The sequence below is a fragment of the Dipodomys merriami genome, unplaced genomic scaffold (assembly GCF_024711535.1).
Source record: "Dipodomys merriami isolate MVZ:Mamm:240054 unplaced genomic scaffold, mDipMer1.0.p SCAF_16, whole genome shotgun sequence".
Lineage (NCBI taxonomy): Eukaryota > Metazoa > Chordata > Mammalia > Rodentia > Heteromyidae > Dipodomys > Dipodomys merriami.
In genome coordinates this window covers 7,650,490-7,670,082 of record NW_027202937.1, presented here as the reverse complement: position 1 = coordinate 7,670,082, position 19,593 = coordinate 7,650,490, and the positions used below count along the sequence as shown (strand labels likewise).

Below are 19,593 nucleotides of genomic sequence, written 5' to 3'. Positions count from 1 at the left end.
AAGACAGGAGAGAGATACTACTGTGACTATCAGAATGTTAACCTCTCTCTGTTTACTAGTCACAGCCCAACCAGTCTTCTGGACACTGTGTCTTGCTAGTGTCAGGCACTCCGGGCAATTCTGTTTTCTATTTGTGGTTGGCTCATGACTAGGTGGTACTTCAGTTTGTGTTCTGCCTTGATTCCCATGTACGTTTACGATGTTTTGGACCATCTCCTTGAGAAAGCGGACTTGGTCCTGTCCCTCTGAGGGGTCGGAGTGACAGAGCAGGAAGCAGCCCAGGGCCAGCCGTCAGCCAGGCCCTCGCCTCCGTGCCACCTGTCACTCCGACCAAAAGAAGATGGTGGCGTCAGGGCAAGCATTTCCTGAGCAGTTGATGGAGATGGTAGGGTGCTGTGTCAGTCCTCATTTTTCTGTCCCACCCCAATCCCGGTGCTCTTGTTTCAGGGTTTCTCTGTGGAAGAGCAGGAGAACTTGCAGGAAATCCTCAGCAAGCAGCTGCTGCTGTGTCAGTTCCTCATGGCGCTCTCAGTTGTCCGTACAGGTGACACTTCCTCAACTGTCCCCTCATCCCACCCCCACTAAAGGCCCTAGGGGACAAGTGAGTGTACAGGGGTCAGGTGGGAAGTTTTAGTAAAACCAAACCTTGCATCAGGGGACAGGTGAGTAAGTGAGGAATTTCCCCAAGTCCTTTGAAGGGTGATTCTCCCATCACCTGTTTCTGACCCAAGGAACCCAGGTGTGGCCCCTTGTCTTAATCATTCTTATTGCCCCTGGGTACCTCCCCCACCCCCTAGAGTGGCTCCACTGACTACTGTGGTTGTTTTCTCTCTAATCTAGGAGGCCACTTCATCTGTAAAACGTTTGACCTCTTCACACCATTCAGTGTGGGGCTTGTCTACCTGCTCTACTGCTGCTTTGAACGAGTATGTCTCTTCAAGCCCATTACAAGCCGTCCTGCCAACTCAGAACGGTGAGGCCTTCCTTGCTCTGTAGCTGGATGCCATGGCTAACCATCAGAACAGCAAGTCCTAGTGGGCTGCATACTGACATGACCTCCAAGCTATGTTAAAAACTTTAGAGTCATGATTAGAGCTCCTAGAACTAGACCAGCATTCTTCTAGCTAACTGGTCAAGAGCTGTACTAGTTCAGTCTCTGCCTCTTTCCTGATAAGCCTTATTCTCCATACTTATGTGGGAGTTCTCAGCTTGGTCCAGGAAAGATGACCACTAACAGGGACACTTGGAGGAGCATGGGCTAGGGACAGACAAGAGGGCTGCCATTCACAGGCCCTGCTGGCAGCCCAAGTGGGACATTTCCAGTCAGAATTTCCTGGTGGCTTGTTAAAACCACAGATTTCTTTACATATTCTTGGAGAGTAGTTTTTTAGGGCTGTAATTTAAAGACCCCTGCCCATCCAGTACAGGGCACTTGGGAACCATCCCTCTCACCTTGTGTGAAAGCGAAGGGTTTAAGGTGAATGTTTGCAACAGAGAATAGACTTAAGATCAGAAAGCTATTCAGCTTTGTGACTCTGTGGTGGCTGGAGGGGAAAGGATGTGTGGGGATGAGGCATTGCTCCTGGCAGTAATGGAATGTCTCCTGCCAGGTACGTGGTGTGCAAAGGCCTGAAAGTGGGCATAGATGATGTGCGAGAATACCTCTTCTCAGTGAATATTAAACTCAACCAGCTGCGGAACACCGACTCCGATGTCAACCTTGTGGTCCCCTTAATGGTGATCAAGAGAGACCATGAATTTACTGACTACATGATACGGTCAAACGAGAGGTAAGCCAATCAGCTGTTTGTGCTGGTGTCCCTGGAGAACTAAGGAAGACTGGAGTACGAAGGACTTGGTGCCTCTTCATTGTATGGGCTCGCTTTGCTAGTTCCAGGGTACCCTAGAACTTGGGTTGCCTTGTCTGATGCCATGTCCTGTCCCAAAGGTGTCAAGATGGATGCCTGGTTTCTATAGCCTGGCCACAGGAGCCTGAGTCATAGTGGAAAAAGATCAGCCTGTGCTGTTTGGTGGTCGCTTGTAAAGTTCCCTGCCTACTGGCGGGAGGCAGATGGAAGGCAAGTGCAGAGCATGCTTTCAAAATGCCAAAACTTTGGCCAGTTCATGAGTGATATGGTTGCTGACTTTACTTTTAATTTTCTCCCATAACCCTGTTAGTAGTAATAATTTAAAGTTGTGATAATTGGATTCGTGCATTTAGCAGACAAGCCTTAGAAAGAAGTTTTGAGGTAGGTTTGCAGGTTGTACTGTAGCAGTGGTTTGGTAGAAAGTACTCTCTAGGAGCCAAACAGGTGTTAGAAAGGCCCTATTGAGTACCCTATGGGGTATGTGGCCCTGAGGACCCATAGAAGGCAGGAAGTCTTTGTCTCCAGCATCACACGGTGCTTTAACCTTCCAGTACTGCCATGTGAGCAGTCCCAGCTGGATTGTAACGCTGTGCTGTAAGTAGGCCAGGCACACTCCAGATGAGGAAAGAGGTCTGGAGAATCAGCAATGCCGGGGCTGTGTAATATGCTGGCTACATAGTGCTTTCCAGTGTCTGCCACCAGTGAATGTGAACATGGGTAGAGCTGGGCTTCTGCTCGGTGCTGCCCTTGGCAGCATGGTGCTTTTTTTTTGGGGGGGGGGGTCCAGTCGTGGGGCCTGAACTCTGGGCCTGGGCGCTGTCCCTCAGCTCTTCAGCTCAAGGCTAGCACTCTACCACTTGAGCCACAGCGTCACTTCTGGCTTTTTTCTTTTTGCTTATGTGGTGCTGAGGAATCGAACCCAGGGCCTCATGCATGCAAGACAAGCACTCTACCACTGAGCCGCCTTCCCAGCCTTGGCAGCATGTTAAAACCACCTTTAACCAACCACTTCTCTTTCTTAAAAAAAAAAAAAACAAACCTGATATAATTTTGTAAGTGAAATACAGATCTTAAATGTATACTTCAAAGCCCTTAAGATTATTTTGAAAAGTAGAGAGGGGGTGGTAAGAAAGAGTAATGGAAGGGAATAAATTTGAACAAAGAACATATGCATGTATGAAGCCCCATTGCATGATTAATGTATGCCCATTTAAAAAAGTATATATATATATATATATATATATATATATATACACACACACACTTCATACATGTATAGTGAACACAGTGAACAGACTCCTGTACAACTAATGTATGCTAATGGAAAGGTGTGCACTTCAAACAGGTTTGACAAATACATACGTGTAGACTACCCACCCCTTATTATGATAATAACTCCAACAAGCTGACCCCAAAGTAACCACTTTTCTCTCTTCAGACTTACTACTTCAGGTTAGGTTTACCTTTCTAGAACTTTGTGTAAATGGAGCCATAGAAAAAATTTTTTTTTGTCGGTCATGGGGCTTGAAATCTGGGCCTGGGCACTATCCCTCAGCTCTTCAGCTCAAGGCGAGCGCTCTACCACTTGAGCCAAAGCGCCACTTCCGGTTTTTGAGTGGCTTATTGGAGATAAGAGTCTCATGGACTTTCCTGCCCAGGCTGGCTTTGAACCTCGATCCTTAGATCTCAGCCTCCTGAGTAGCTAGGATTACAGGCGTGAGCCACCAAGCCTGGCTCGCCATATTATTTTTATATTTTTATAATTTATATTAACTATAATATTTTTTAGGTTTATTGATATTAATTTGTTCCTTTTTACTGCTGAGTAGCATTCAATCTGAGGAGATTCCATGGTGTATTTCTCTGTTGATGACTACTTAAGGTATTTCCAGCTTGGGACCACTGTGAATGTGCTATGGACACCCTGTACAAGGCTTTGGAGGACAAATGTTTTCATTTCTCCTGAATAAATATCAAGAGTGGAAATTCTGAGTCATAGAATACATTTAAGTTTAACTAAAACTGTCATTCAAATGCGGTTTTGCCATTTTATCTTCTCTCCAGCAAAGTCTGAAGGTGGGCATCCGTCTCAGCGTTTGGTGCTGTCTTGTTATTTTAGGCATTCTAGTAGGGTGGAGTGTTAGATCATTGTGGTTTTAATTTGTATTTCTGTAGTGACTACCGATGTTGAACTCTTTTTAAATGTGTTTTTATATATCTCCTTTTATAATGTCTCTTATTTTCTTCCTCCCTCCTTTCTTCACTTCTCCCCCCTCTCTCTTTCCTTTTTCTTTTCTTTTTTCCTCTTTTCTTGTAGTTCTTAGAATTGAAACTAGGGTCTCAAGCATGCTAGAAAACTGACTAGTACCTTCAGTCCTTCTTCAAGTCTTTAAAAATTTTTGTTTACTTTTTTGTTGTTGTTGTTGGTCATGGGGCCTGAACTCTGGGCCTGGGCACTGTCCCTCAGTTCTTCAGCTCAAGGCTAGCGCCCTACCACTTGAGCCATAGCGCCACTTTCAGCTTTTTCTGCGTCATGTGGTATTGAGGAATCGGACCCAAGGCCTCATGCATACGAGGCAAGCATTCTACCACTGAGCCATCTTCCCAGCCCCTACATTTTTATTAAATTGTAAGAATTATTACATATTTTGGGTATAAGTTCTTTGTTAATTGTATGTTACAAGTATTTTCCCCATGAATTTATATATTCTTTTTAAAAAATATTTTTAGCAATACTCAGGACCTTGTGCTTACTAGACAATGTTTTCAAGTTTTATCATATTGCAACATGTATAACCATTTCTTTTTTTCTTTCTTTCTTTCTTTTTTTTTGTGTGTGTATGGTGTTGGGCTTCAAGTCAGGGCCTGGGCACTGTCCCTCCCTGAGCATTTCTACTCAAGGTTAGCTCTCTACCACTTTGAGCCACAGCTCCCCTTCCAGTTTTTGAGTGGTTAACTGGGGATAAGAATCTCGGGTCTGGGAAGGTGGCTCAATGGTAGAGCGCCTGCCTTGCATGCATGAGGCCCTGGGTTCAATTCCTCAGCACCATATAAGCAAAAAGAAAGAAAAAAGCTGGAAGTGGCACTGTGGCTCAAGTGGTAGAGCGCTAGCCTTGAGCTGAAGAGCTGAGGGACAGTTCCCAGGCCCAGAGTTCAGGCCCCACAACTGGACCCAAAAAAAAAAAAAGAATCTCACGGGGACTTGAACTGTGATCCCCAGATCTCAGCTTCCTGAGTAGCTAGGATGATAGCGGTGAGCCACCATTTCCCAGCCACAATTTAATTTTTTAAACAGAATAATGTTGATTGTATGCTTACACCACTGTCTGTTCACCTGCTGAAGGTCATTTGGGTTGTTTACACCTTTGAGCTATGTTGCTAATAGTGCTGTGAGCACTGGTGTGCGGGCATCTGTTGGAGTCCCTGCTTTGGGAGCTGCTGGGTTGTGTGGTATTTGTTTTGAGGAATGCTGTGCTGAAGTTTTCACAGATCCCAACCAGCACTCGTCATTTCCCTTCTGGGTGTTCTGATAGCAGCCATCCTGATGTACTCCAGTGGTCCTATCTCGTTGTACTTTTGATTTGCCTTTCCCTATTGGCGAGGGATAGTTGAACATTTTTTCATGTGCTTGTGGATCATTTGTGTGTCTTTAAATGTCTATTCAAGGCCTTTGTGCACTTTTTTAAGTGTTTTTTATTGTTGACTTCTCACTGTGTGCTTGTCACAGAAGTGTTTAATACTGATGAAGCTCAATTTGCCCATTGCCTGAGCTGTTGTTATATCCAGGAAACCATTGCTAAACCCAATGTTATGAAACATTTCCCCTCTGTTTTCTTCTAAGTATTTTATATTTTAGCCCATATATTGAGGTCTTTGATCCATTTTGAGGTTTTTTGGGGTTTTTTTGGTACCAATACTGGGGTTTGAACTCAGGAACTTGAGCTCTTGCTTGCTTTAGTTGCTCAAGGCTAGTACTCTGCTATTTGAGCTACACATCCACTTCCAACTTCTTGCTGTTTTATTGGAGATAGAGTCTCTTGGATTTAACCTGCCCAAGCTGGCTTCAAACCTTGGTCCTCAGATCTCAGTCTACTGAGTAGCTAAGATTAGAAGGGTAAGCTAGCTGCCAGTGCCAAGTCTAATTTTGAGTTAAATTTATATTCAATGTAGATAAAGGTCTAGTTTCACTCTTTTGCAGTAGATACCCGATTTTCCCTAGCACCATTTGTTGAAAAGACTGTGCTTTGCCAATGAATTGTCTCGTTACACTTGTAAAAATCTTTCGACCCATATATATGAGAATTTGTTTCTAGGCTCTCTATTCTTCCTCTGTTGGAGTATCTGTTTTTATGCTGGTTTCACACTGTTTTTGATTACTGTTATTTTGAAAGTAAGTTTTGAAATCAGGAAGTTTGAATTTTCCAACTTTGCTTGTCATTTTCAAGATTGTTTTGAGCTGGGTATGGTGGTTCAAGCCTGTAATTCTAGTTATTTGGGAGGCAGAGATTGGAGATTTTGATTCAAGGCCAGCCTGGGAACAAAGAAGTATATGAAAATAACCAGTATAAAAAGTGGTTAGAGCTAGGCACCAGTGGCTCACTTGTGTAATCCTAGCTACTCAGGAAGCTGAAATCTGAGCCTTGGTAAAGAAAAAAAAGTCTCCATGAAACTCTTATCTCCAATTAATTACGCACAAACTGGAAGTGAAGCTGTGGCTCAAAGTGGTAGATCACTAACCTTGAGCAAAACAGGTCAGGGACAGCACCCAGTCTCTGAGTTCAGACCTCATAACTGACACACACACACAAAAAAAAGGCTGGAGATGTTGAGTTCAATTCTAGTACTTCCCCCCAAAAGATTGTTTTAACTACTTGGGGGTCCCTTGAAACATCTTATATGTGTGTTTTCAATTATAGTACTTTCTGGGTGTTATGTCCATGCTAAGCAAGTGCTCTACTAATCAGCTATATCCCTAGCCCCACCCTCCTTTTCAAATTTGTCCAGATTTGTCTCAAATTCTCTGACCTTAGCCTACCAAATAGCTTGGACTACTGGTACTCAGAACTTAACTTGTTCCATATTAATTTTAGGATGGGGTTTTGCATTTCTGCAAAAACTGCCATTGGGATTTTAACAGAGTGCATTGAATCTATGAGTTATTTTGAGTTGTATTGCTGTCTTAATAGTCTTCCAATCTATGAATGTGGGTATTTCCACATTTATGTATGGGTATTTGGGTATTATGGGTATTTCCATATTTATTTATGTCTTTATTTTATTTATATCTTTTATTTCTTTCATTTATTTAATTCAGGTTTTTGTTATCTGTAAATAGTTGTACAAAGTTTGATTTCACTTGTGAGTTATGTGGACATTGCATCTAAATCAGTGTCACCCTTCCCATCTATCTCAGCTGATGGTTCCATTTTCACATAATGAGTATTATGATTGTATTTGCCCACTATTCTTATTCTTTAATTTCTCTCCCATACTTCTCAGGATACAAGTCTTCACATACTTGGTTTAACTTATTATTTGTTCTTAATGAGACTATTGTATATTGTTTTCTTTATTTCCTTTTGGGACTATTCATTGTTGGTGTACAGGAATATGACTGAATTTGTGTGTTGACATTATATCCTTTTAAAGTTGACTAAATTCATTCATTAGTTACAACTAAATCATTACTTATAACTTTTTTGTGAAATCTTCAGGTTTTTCTATTTATTAATACTTTTACTTGTACTTGGATACCTACAAGCTTTACATTTTGATTATGGAATCTGATTTAATCAGTTTTTCTTTTGGTTAGTGATTTGGTTTTGCTCCAAAAGTTGGTTTGCACAAGTCACATAACCTGTACTAATCGAAACTCACAATGTACAAGGCTGCGTCCTGCTTCAGTCTCCCCAAGTGCTGGGATTACAGGTGTGTACCACCACACTGGCCTTGTTTTTGGTATCTACTGACATATTTACCATTTTAGTGTTCCTCATTCCTTCCTTCAGAGCCAGGTTTCTGTTTGCAGTCACTTCCTTTAAGCCTAAGAATTTTTCTTTTTAGCCTTTTATAGTACAAGTCTGCTGGAGACTTAGTTCTTCAGCTTTTGTTTATTAAAGATGTAATTTTTTTTTTTTTGTCAGTAGTGGGGCTTGAACTCTGGGCTTGGGCACTGTTCTTCAGCTCTTCAGCTCAAGACGAGCACTCTACCATTTGAATCACAGTGCCACTTCCGGTTTTCTAGCGGTTTACTGGAGATAAGAGTCTCACGGACTTTCCTGACCTGGCTGGCTGTGAACCGTGATCCTCAGATCTCAGCCTCCTGAGTAGCTAGGATTACATTACAGGTGTGAGCCACTGGCACCTGGCTTCCTTTTGTTTTTGAGTCATGTTTTCATTGGATGTAGAATGTGAGGTTGACTTTTCTCTAAAAGCCAGCATTCCACTTTAAAGACCTTATTCCATGTTTTCTGTTTTGTTCCTATGAGAAGTCCATCTTACCCTTACTTTACTTATCCTTATTGTTTGTTTTTTGTGTGTGTATGTGTGTGTTGGTTTTTTTGTTTTGTTTTGTTTGTTTTTGTCAGTCATGGGGCTTGAACTTGGCCTGGACTCTGTCCCTCAGCTCTTCAGCTCAAGGCGAGCACTCTACCACTTGAGCCACAGCGCCACTTATGGTTTTCTGAGTGGTTTATTGGAGATACAAGTCTCAATGGACTTTCCTGCCAGGGCTGGCTTCAAACAGCAATCCTCATATCTCAGCCTCCTGAGTAGCTAGGATTACAGGCATGAGCTACCAGCGCCTGGCTTTCCCCCCCCCCTTTTTTTTTTTGTCTTTTCTTTTTTGGTACTGGGGATCGAACCCAGGACACATTGCACTTGCTAGGCAAGCCTTTTGCCACTGAGCTACATCCGAGTCTTATTAATCATTATTAGTTTCCTGGTTCTCATGTGTGTTTTGTTGCTCATGGTTAATTTTCATGTTGTTTTCTTTTTTGGGGCGGGGGGTGGGGGGTCCGGGGGCCTGAACTCTGGGCCTGGGCGCTGTCCCTCAGCTCTTCAGCTCAAGGCTAGCACTCTACCACTTGAGCCACAGCGCCACTTCTGGCTTTTTTCTTTTTGCTTATGTGGTGCTGAGGAATTGAACCCAGGGTCTCAGGCATGCAAGGCAAGCGCTCTACTAGTGAGCCACCTTCCCAGCCCCTCATGTTGTTTTCTTAATGTCTATTCTGCTTGTGGTTCACTGACTTGGATTTGTGAATGGATCTTCTTCATGACTCCATGATCTCATTCATGACCATTATGTTGTCAGTGCTTTTTTGTCCTATTCTATTTCTGGGATTCCAGTTATGTGCATGTTAAATAATTATTATCCTGCAGACAATAATTATGGTCTGTTCTGTTTTTTGTTTGTTTGTTTTCCAGTCATGGGGCTTGAACTCAGGGCCTGGGCACTGTTCCTGAGCTCTTTCACTCCAGGCTAGCTCTTTACCACTTTGAGCCACTTCCAGTTTTCTGGTGGTCAATTGGAGATAAGAGTCTCCCAGACTTTCCTGCCTGGCTGGCTTTGAACCATGATCCTCAGATTTTAGCATTCTGAGTAGCTAGGATTATAGGCATGAGCTCCCAGGGCCTTGGCATATGTTTTTTGTTTCTTTACGTTTTAGTTTGTGCTCAGGTTCATTGATTAGTTCCTTTACTGTGTTCAATCTGCTGATAAATCCATCAGAATTACTTTTCATTTCTTATACAGTTTTCATTTTCTAGGATTTTTCTTGCCTTTTGGAAACAGTGTCTCTATCTTTGCTGGACTTCTCCATTGTTTCTGTATTTGTTGTCTACCTGTCCATTGGGTGTTTTAAGGTATGTACTCAGGCCCTTGGGAATTCCAGTACATAGGCCACTCTGAGTCTTGTTCTATCGGGCTGCTTCTGTTCTGTCGGGGCTCATGTTTTCTTTTCTTTTCTTTCTTTCTTTTCTTTTTTTTTGGTCATGGGGCTTGAACTCTGGGCTTGGGCGCTGTCCTTCCGCTCTTCAGCTCAAGGTGAGCACTCTACAGCGCCACTTCTAGTTTTCTAGTCGTTTATTGGAGATAGGAGTCTCATAGTCTTTCCTGCCCGGGCTGGCTTTGAACCGTGATCCTCAGATCTCAGCCTCCTGAGTAGCTAGGATTACAGGCGTGAGCCACCGGCACCCAGCTTCATGTTTTCTTGTTTCATCATGTACTTGATAATGTTTTACTAAATACCAGACATTGTGTGTGAAAAACTGTGGAGACCAAGTAGAAAAGGCAGCTGTGATATGTCAGTGTGGTTTAGGAAGTGGGAAAAGCAGGTGGTGTATCAGTGTGGTTTGCAGTTGAGTTTTGTTGGGTTTTGTTGTTGTACTTAGGTAGTTTACTACTGCTTGCAATTTTTTAATTTTAATTTTTATTCTTCAATTTTTATGCTACTATAGGGCTTGAACTCCAAGTCTTGTATTCTTTCTCGACTTTCTTGCTCAGCTGGTGTGGTCTTTCATGTAAATCATGCCTCTAGTCTGGCATTTTGCTGGTTAACTGGATATTGAGTCTTGAAGACTTTTTTGCCTCTGCTGGCTTTAACTACAATCCTTTAGGTCTCAGCTCCTGAACAGCTGGGATTACAGGAATGAGCCACCATTGCCCATCCAGTACGTTCAGATTCCTTAAGGTTTAGGTGAGACTTTTTTTTAAAAGCAGGACTTGGGATCTGAGTGCCTGGGGATTCCACTCAGTTCTGCTCGGCTCTCAGCCTTCTGGCTGTCCTCTTTTGTCTCTCACCTTCCTCAAATATAAACGAGCGCTGCTCTGGTCAGACTTCTTTGTGCTGATGGCACTTGTCTTGCTCGTCGGTCCTTCGAAATTCACCTTTTTTTTTTTTTTCCCCCTCCTAGCCACTGTAGTCTGCAGATCAAAGCTCTGGCCAAAATCCATGCCTTTGTTCAAGACACGTGAGTACTGCCCACTTTTCAGAACTCACTTCTTTCAAAGGCAGCTCTTTCTCTGCCCCGCCCTGTGCCTTTAGTTATTTCATTTAAAACTCCACTGTGTCTCATATTCTGCTGTGGTCTCTGGAAGATGGCAGAGAGGCATTCCTGGATGGTGCCCTCCAAGATTTGACATTGTCTGCAGCAGATAAGAGTAATGGGAAGAAGGTGTGGGGAAGTTGGGAAGTGTTTGAGGCTGCGCATAGCCCTCCCCCCCCCCCCCCTCGCCTGCACAGGTAGAACACAGGTGTTGCGGGACACAGAGCAGAGAGTGAGCTAGAGAACACACAGAACTAGCCAGGAACACCTGAGTGTGGCTTAACTGGGCCTTGTGAGATACTAGCATAGTGACATCTCCCAGGACAGGGTTCACATGGGGTGGTGCAGAGCTGGGGGATGTCTCCTCCCTTCCCTTGAATGGAAGGGGAGGTGGTCTCATTCCACGAGGAAAGCCACATCAGCACCTTGAGCCACTGCTCATGCACTTACGCATTTATTTGTGGTTGCTGCCCCACTACACAGCAGTCTAGAGCACACAGGGTCCCATTGCTGGGCCTTGTAGACAACTCCATCACTTTCTGGTTTGCTTTTCCTAGGACCCTGAGTGAGCCTCGGCAAGCAGAAATCCGGAAAGAGTGCCTCCGACTGTGGGATGTAAGTTTCCCCAGCCCGGGTTGCTGCAGGCAGGGAAGCTGTAGCCAAGAACAAGACTGTCACCCCACCCACCCCCTGTTGCTACAGCAGCACCCCACCTGAGTGGGTTGTGTTGTTTGAGCTCTCTTGGAAACTGTTTCCTGCCCTTCCTACCAGTTTAGCCTGCAGCTGGGTCAGGAGGGGTGGTGGACAAGATTTCACCTGGGTAATGAAAGCAGCTCAAAAAGCTCCTGAGGGAAGTGGCTTTGGGGTGTGCTGCCGTGGGACCTGATGGGGAGCGGTGGGTACAGACCCCATCTCCCTTTCAGCCCCCTTTCTTGCGTGCCTGTCCTCTTTCCCCCATCTGACTCTGCCCCTCACCTTCACACAGCCCTGAGCAGCAGGCGGGGCACTTGGAAATCAAAGCCCTTGGTTTTTTCCTTTCAGATCCCAGACCAGGCTCGAGTTGCTCCTTCTTCCTCGGACCCCAAATCAAAGTTCTTTGAGTTAATTCAGGTAAATCTGGCTTGAGTGGTGACAAGTTGGAGGCTTTAATCTAGAAGTGGTAGGAATCACTTAAGGCCTCAGATGCCCGGCGTCCAGAAGGCTGCACAGGCATCGCCTGGGCCCTGAGAGCCTCGACTGCAACCTCTGTTGGTGAGAAACTTGGGTGTCAGGTGCAGAGCTAGCAGGCTGACCAGATTCCTGTCTGAGGTGTGCTTGTGGCAGCATTCTTTTCGAGCAGAGATGTTCTGACCAGCATGCCCTGACCATTGCAGGCCTTGTAGGACTTGCCTGCGGAGATGTGGAGTGTTGGCAGAGTGAACCAGAGGTGCCCACTGTGGAGCTGGGCTTGTCCCAGAGACTCCAGCCTGTTCCTGGTGAACTACGCCTCAGAGTTCTTTGGCCTGCTGATCTTTTTTACTGCCTCCCTCCTGCTTCTTGTGGTACTGAATTTGTGGAGGTCAGGGATAGAATGCGGCTCAAGATGGCCTTAGAATAATATTGTGCACAGTTGGTGAGTGGGATAGAGAGGTCATGTCTCTCTGCTCCCAAACCAACTGGAGAATCCTTGCTTTTGCGTGGCTTTTATATTCCGGTGACATTTCCTCATGGCTCTGGTACATTGATCTGTAGTTGGGACTTGGTGACCTTTTCTTTCCCAGCCTCTTCTAATACGTCCTAGACGAACACTCCAAACAGATGGAAATAGAGCCCACTTAGTGCTTGGTTAGGTGAAGAAGAGGGCACAGGGGAGCGTGTTTGGGAGAGCAAGTGCTTCCTGTCCCTTGCTCCTGGCCTGCCTGGCTCCTAGGGGTGTGTGTACGGCCAGGCCCTCCTGTAGTCCCCTGTTGTTTCCTCTCTGCAGGGCACTGAGATTGACATCTTCAGCTACAAGCCCACGTTGCTCACTTCCAAAACCCTGGAGAAGATCCGGCCCGTGTTTGACTATCGCTGCATGGTGTCTGGCAGTGAACAGAAGTTCCTCCTTGGCCTGGGGGTGAGTCTACAACTTATGGAGGTGTCAGCACCCTCTCTCTGGTGTGTTGGGCGGCACCAAGGAGCTGAGGCTTACTCTAGAGAGGCATTTCTTTTTTTTTTCTTTTTGCAATTTTTAAAAATTGTTATTATATAGGTAATACAGAGGACAGGCATTTCTTGATGCTCTATTTCTCTCTCTCTCTGAGTTCACCGAGTGGCATTCATTCATTTATTTCTTCACATGTTTTTCAACTCTGCCTCGCTAAGGGGACTTGCTGTGGTACCTCTTGAGTGCAGGACGTCCCAGGCCAGCAGCAGCTCACCCGGCTCAGCCACGCAGCCAGTCCTTGGCAGCACTCCCCCACTGCGTGCCTTTTCCTGCCTGGCAGTGACATCCCTTTCCTTCCCCTGCACCCCGCGAGCCCGGGAGTGCTCTGCGTCTTACCCAACTGGGGAAAGTCACATGTGCAGTCTCCTTCCACAGTCGTCTCTGTATCTGCACACAGGCTTTTCCTCCTTTTACTTTTCTCCTCTTCCTTATCAAGCTGGATTGTTCTTGAGGACCATTAACCGTGGACTAAAGGCTGTGTTCTACCAGCAGGACTAAGCCTAGTCACCTTACTTTCTGCAGAGGCAGCAAAGAGAAGTTTAACAAACTTTCTATCCTATTCTATGCCATTTCCCAGCTGGTAGCTGCCAATAAAAGCCCTTTGAGAACTGGCCCTCTCAACCCTCAGCCCCATGCTTACCCTCTGTTCTGTCTATAGAAGTCCCAGATCTACACATGGGATGGCCGCCAGTCAGACCGCTGGGTAAAGCTGGACCTGAAGACAGAGCTACCTCGGGACACTCTGCTCTCTGTGGAAATCGTGCATGAGCTGAAAGGGGAGGTCAGCAATGCCTCTGTTTACCTGTTAGTCCTGTGGTGAGGGTGGGGACAACTGGGCACTACTGAGCCTGGCACTATTTGCTAATGATTCCTTCTTGAGCAGTTGCCCTGGCTAAGATAGAGTGCCAGAGGTGACTGTGATTAACTTGGTACATCCAGGGCCCTGGATATAAGCGTTTGTTAGTAGCTAGTTAGGTGGTTTGTTGTTTGTTGTTTTAATACCAGAACTTCTCTGCTAGGAGCCTGCTGTTTCCTGGGATATTCGAGCATGATCAGTGGGAACAGGTGGCCTGGAGTAGAAGCCAGGCCTGGCTAGGGCACTGTGGCAGGCAGCAGCCTAGCCGGCTTTGAGATTCCTGGGGGTTCAAAGCTACAGAAGCCCACTATGGTGCTGAGGATCAGCGGGAGGGAAGCAGGAAACCCCTGTGCCCCAGGGCCTTTCCCATCCCCAGCGAGCCACATGGCAGAGTAGGCAGTGTTCTGTCCTCCTAGGGGAAGGCCCAGCGGAAGATCAGCGCCATCCACATTCTCGACGTCCTTGTGCTGAATGGCAGCGATGTTCGGGAGCAGCACTTCAACCAACGGTCTGACCCGGCCCCGGGCCCCAGTGGAGGAGGGTGGGGCCGAGGCAGGGCTCTGGGCAGCAACCCCTTGAGGCTCTGCCCCTGCCCCTGGCTGCCTCTGCTAACCAGGCCCTGAGTTTCCCTTCCCACCCGCTGGCTGGTCCAAAGTGCAGGATGAGAAATGGGTAGTGGGCTTTGGTCCATCTTACCACAGCTACTCTGACTGAGGTGGTAATTGTGAGGAGAGAGAGGGTCTCTTCTGAGAACATGCCTAGTTCTTGAGTGCCCTGTTTAAGTCAGTGCCTCCGGTGTGACAGTGAAGGTGATGTTTGAAGCTCTCATGGACATGACTGAACTCAGTGGAAAGCACTTGGGGAAATCCAGCAAGACACAGGGGAATTGGAGGCGAGGGCATGGAAGTGGTGTGGAATGGGCAGGGTGGGCCTCTGGACATGGTGCCACTGGGGGCAGTGTAGTGCAGGTTCACGACCTCCCACTATGGCTGTAGAAATGCCTCGGGGCCAGGTGCTGGGGAAGACCTCTTACTTACCTCTGAGGGACTCTGTTTGGATTATAGAATTCAGCTTGCTGAGAAATTTGTGAAAGCTGTGTCCAAGCCCAGTCGCCCTGACATGAATCCTATCAGGTGAGCGTATGGTCTCCCTCCTCCCTCACCCCGGGGTGGGACTGCCGCTGCCCTCGGCCTGCTCCACCTAACCCTGGGTGGGCCAGGCAAGGTCTATGCTAGAAATGGTGCCTTTGATGAGTGATTAGTTTGGGGGTGTTGAGGCTTTCACCCCAGTGTCTCCTCTCCTGCCTGGTGTAGTGTGCAGAACTCCACAGGTAGATTCATTCTGGGGGCTAAAGGCCTCCTTTAAGATGCACGTGACGTGCTTCTGAGCATGCTCACACTCCTCGTGGTGCGCCCATTCACACTTGCATATCATGAGCCCATCAACCTGGCAGTAGGTTTTCCTTTTTTTGGCAAGTAAGAACAGGAATAGGAGTTGCATTTTGTGAAGAGAAGGACGAAGGATTGTTTGAGAGTGTGGGGTGATCCACGTGCTTGGGGAAAAGCCTGGGTTTGTGGCCATTGTAGGCAGTGCGAAGGTTAGAAGTGGGGCAAAGGAGGGGAGGAAAACAGCCAGAGAGAAAACAGATGGAGAGCAGATTTCTCAAGGTCTGCGGTTATTACTAAAAAGTAATAACTGCCAAGCCCTGCCCCTTGGGGCTTCTTGTCACTAGAGACTGAGGTATCTATTTATACTTTATCAAGATTATTATTCATTTTAATGTAAATCTACTTAAAATTAAATCCAGCATTAAGAATGCATTTCCTAGATATCCTCTGAAAGTCTGGAAGCACGCTCTGTCTGCGTGGCGTGATGCCTGGGCCTGGGCTGCCTCCGTTGCTGTCTGCTTGCTGGATCTCTGGCACCTCCCCCTCTTGGGAGGCGAGTTCAGATTTGGGGGACCAGGCATGAAGCACGAGCCCGAACCCTGGTTAGGGCCTCCCTCGCTATGGCTAACGCAACAATTAGGACTGTTTAGAATCATTCTGCTATAGAACGTCAGAACGCTACGTAGGCAGACCTGAGTGAGAACTGGGCCTCGGATTTCTGGCTGCTGGCGGCAGTGAGCGGGACCTCGGGGTGGGAGCGCTGGTCAGGCCTTTGCTCCGTTCCCTGGGGCTTCAGGACCCTTGTGCCTTGGGGCAGGCTGGAGAAGCTGGGTGGCCTTGTGGGCTGCTGGTTGAGGGAGGAGCTGAGGGTGAGAGTAGGCATGGCACCTTCTGCCACCTGTTTCCTGGCTGAGTGGGTCCTCACGAACTTGTGTCTCCCCCTCTCCCCACACAGGGTGAAGGAGGTCTACAGGCTGGAGGAGATGGAGAAGATTTTTGTCAGGTGATGTGAGGGGAGGTGGGATGGGGGCGGTCAGGGTTTACTCTAATTCTACTGTGGTGGGGAGGAGCGCTGGCCCGGGTACCACCTTCACCCCCCGCCGTGCCCCCCCCAACTGCCTCCCGAGTGGCCCAGAGTCTTGGCCATGAGCTGACTCAGCATCTGTCAGGAGCAGGCAGGGCAGAAATACAGGCTCACTGATGCTCTAATAGTTACGCTTGTCCCTGCAAGGGGCAGAGCGGCGAGCGGCTTGAAACGCCATAAATTCCCGCTCATAGTGCAGAGATCCAGATTGAGCCTGGAGGGGGAAGAGGGGCATAACTATGGCTCTGGACTCTTTGCAGCATGTGCTGCTCAAACCCGACTCTCATGTGGCTACAGCCTGCCATGGTGGTAGACCCCCGTGGTCTCACATACTGGTCTCACGTACTGGATTATTTTTCACTCCCTTGTCTCCACTGCTTTGCTGGGGAGTTGGAGCCTGAGGTCTAAGCCCAGCACTGCCACTGACTCTATCCCTGTGTGGATCAGCATTCCCTGAAGTCGGTGCCTCCATCTCTTCTGTCAAACCGGGACAGAATACTGTGGCTGGGGGAATATGACATTAGCCAGGGCTCACGTTAGACCCTCTCTCTCACTGTCCCTTCATTCCTGTGTGCACACTGCTTGGGGAAATCAGGTTGGAAATGAAGATCATCAAGGGCTCCAGCGGCACGCCAAGGCTCAGCTACACAGGGCGGGATGACCGTCACTTTGTGCCCACAGGCCTCTACATCGTCAGGACTGTAAACGGTGGGTGATGAGTGGCCGCCTCCGTGCCCACCCCTTCCCAGCCCCTGCCAGAGCCAGTGCTGTGGGCTCCCTACTGAGGTGGGCAGGACCAGGCTAGCCCTTTCCTGAGGAACATGCTACAGGCATTGTGTTCCTTGGGCCTCTTCTGTTCTCCCAGGGCTGGGAGTTGGGGTATGGAAGATGAACTTGTAGATTGAGAGATAGAGGCCTGTGTGATGCTCGCAGCAGGCGGCAGCAGGTCCAGGAAGACCAGCTTGGTCCCTGTCCCTGTCCCTGTCCCCCCTGTAAGCGCGATGCTGCCTCTTGGGGGTGGGGTCGTCTTCCTCGCGGCTGTTCCCCGCCTGGGAGGGGTGTGGCCCCCTGTGCTGCTCAGCCCCTGGATCTTGGGTGCTTCGTCCTACCTGAGCAATTCTGCTCTTCCTCCTCACAGAGCCATGGACTATGGCATTTAGCAAAAGCTTCAAGAGGAAGTTCTTTTACAACAAGAAAACCCAGACATCCACCTTCAGCCTCCCGGCAGACTCCATTGCCCCGTTTCAGTGAGTAGCTTTCTCCAAGCCACCCCTCAGCAGTCTGGGTCCTCCTGCGGGAGCCAGAGCCGAGGCTGGTCCCTGGTACAGGTGTGGCTGAGCCTGGTAGTGAGCTCAGTGAAGAGAGCGATGCCACGGCCTGCCTGCTAGGAAGGCGGGGGGTCCCAGGTGCGAAGGGCCCACAGAGCAGCCACTGTTCCTATGATATCTGACACCGGCCTGGCGGTGGGGACATGCTGAGGGGCTCCACCTTGTCCTTTGGGATGGCAGGCTCTGTCAGGAGCAGCATCTGTTTGCCAGGGTGCTAGTCACAGGTTTTGATGGCAGCCCAGTGTGCCTAACATGAGCCACGACCCTTGCTGGTCACCACACTTAGGCGGCCCCAGTGGAGCTGACAGATAAACCAGGACGCCTAGTGCGCATGCGCGCCAGTTGGATGCCATTAGCAGCAGCAGTTTGCTGGAAAAAGCAGGTTCTGGGAGGAGCTGAAGGAATTGGTGGCTTGCAGAGAAGACCCTCAACTGGAGTCACGGACAGAACCTCCCCCCCACCCCACACACACATGCACTTAAACCATCCTTGCCTTAAGTCCTGGAAGCCGGGGTGGGCTAGCAGTCCGTCTCTCAGTCCTCAGTTCAGCCCCTGATGTCTCCTCACACTCCCTCCCAGTGTCTGTTACTATGGCCGGCTCTTCTGGGAGTGGGGAGATGGCATCCGTGTGCACGACTCTCAGAAGCCGCAGGACCCAGACAAGCTGTCCAAGGAGGACGTCCTCTCCTTCATCCAGAGGCACAGTGCCTGAGGCCTGGGATCGCTGTGCGCTGGCCCCTGCCGAGTGCTGGCACGGGGCTTGTGCCACTGGTACCTTCTTGACCTGGCCACAGGGAGGGTGGCCTCCTCCCCACACATTCCCTGGGAACCGTTTCCCCACCAGGACTCAGCCCGAAGTGCTCCTGAGGGGTAACACACGGCAGAGCGGAAGGCTTGGGCTCTGCCTTCCCTCTGGAATCCTGTAGACTCACTTTTCTGAGTTCCACGCACTGCCCCTGAGGGTGGCCAGGCCCCTGCTTTGCCCAACTTACGTTGGGCCAACCCTGAGCGGGCAGAGGCCCGCTGTCGTGAGCTGGCCAGGATAGCTGTTGTATAAATCAAGGTTTTGTCTCTTGCTGTTTTGATGCTCATTCGTCTCCTCTCCACTCCTCCTGGAGTCCTCCCCAGCCTGGACCTCTGAGAATTCCTGCAGGCCGGGAAGGAGGCGTGAGGGCCCACATTGGGAACCAGGTGTGTGGTCTTTGGTACTAGGTGTGGCTAGAACTCTCCTGGACCCACCAGATGCCAGGCAGCTCGCGGAGGGCAGGAGGCAGCCTTGAAGACCTGCCTTCTATTCCCGCTGCAGCAGGGGCCCCACAAGTAAGGGGGTACCTCCAGCCCTCTGGCAATCATACGGCCTCTGCCCTGCTACCCTCACCTTGGCCGAGTTCTGAGGTGGAGGTAGCTGCTTGCTATCCTTTTCCTTGCCATTAGGAGATCCCGTCGGCCTGTTTGCCACGCGCCAGTCCATCTCCTCTAGAGCGAGAGAGAAGCCGGGCAGCGCTGCGGGGGACGGGGGGGGGGGGCACCCGTGGTGGTTTGTCATGGGAAATGCCTCAGAGACGTAGTGTCAGCTCTCCAGGGCCCCATCTGTGTCAGACTGGTTTCCATGGAGATAGGGCACTGAGGCTCCTGTGAGGTTGGAATGGATTCCACCTGGGGGTCCTCCAGCCAGTTCCCGCCCCCTGAGATGCTCCATTTCCACCCAGTTCTGGGTCTATCAGTGTCTTGCAGAATCTTGGATTATTAAAGATAAACATATTTTTAATGCCTGTGTGTCTGTGCTGGGGCTGTTCTGGGTGTCTCGGTGCTGTGAGGTGGGGGGACTGGCGTGGGGGA

At 48.5% G+C, this 19,593-nt stretch overlaps 1 protein-coding gene across 3 annotated transcripts in view; it reads left to right on the top strand.

Annotated features, from left to right (window-relative positions):
* Cmtr1 (cap methyltransferase 1) overlaps positions 1-19,522 on the top strand; it is a 54,216-nt gene extending 34,694 nt beyond the window's left edge. For all 3 annotated transcript variants that reach the window (XM_070023853.1, XM_070023851.1, XM_070023852.1), the window contains 14 exons: positions 448-544; positions 841-973; positions 1,611-1,790; positions 10,782-10,838; positions 11,471-11,528; positions 11,955-12,023; positions 12,877-13,008; positions 13,757-13,879; positions 14,371-14,462; positions 15,019-15,087; positions 16,298-16,345; positions 17,022-17,134; positions 17,565-17,673; positions 18,334-19,522. In XM_070023853.1, coding sequence (XP_069879954.1) covers positions 448-544; positions 841-973; positions 1,611-1,790; positions 10,782-10,838; positions 11,471-11,528; positions 11,955-12,023; positions 12,877-13,008; positions 13,757-13,879; positions 14,371-14,462; positions 15,019-15,087; positions 16,298-16,345; positions 17,022-17,134; positions 17,565-17,673; positions 18,334-18,466 — 1,413 coding nt within the window. In that variant the 3' untranslated portion in view covers positions 18,467-19,522. The remainder of the gene's footprint in view (positions 1-447; positions 545-840; positions 974-1,610; positions 1,791-10,781; positions 10,839-11,470; positions 11,529-11,954; positions 12,024-12,876; positions 13,009-13,756; positions 13,880-14,370; positions 14,463-15,018; positions 15,088-16,297; positions 16,346-17,021; positions 17,135-17,564; positions 17,674-18,333) is intronic.
* The last annotated feature ends 71 nt before the right edge of the window (positions 19,523-19,593 follow it).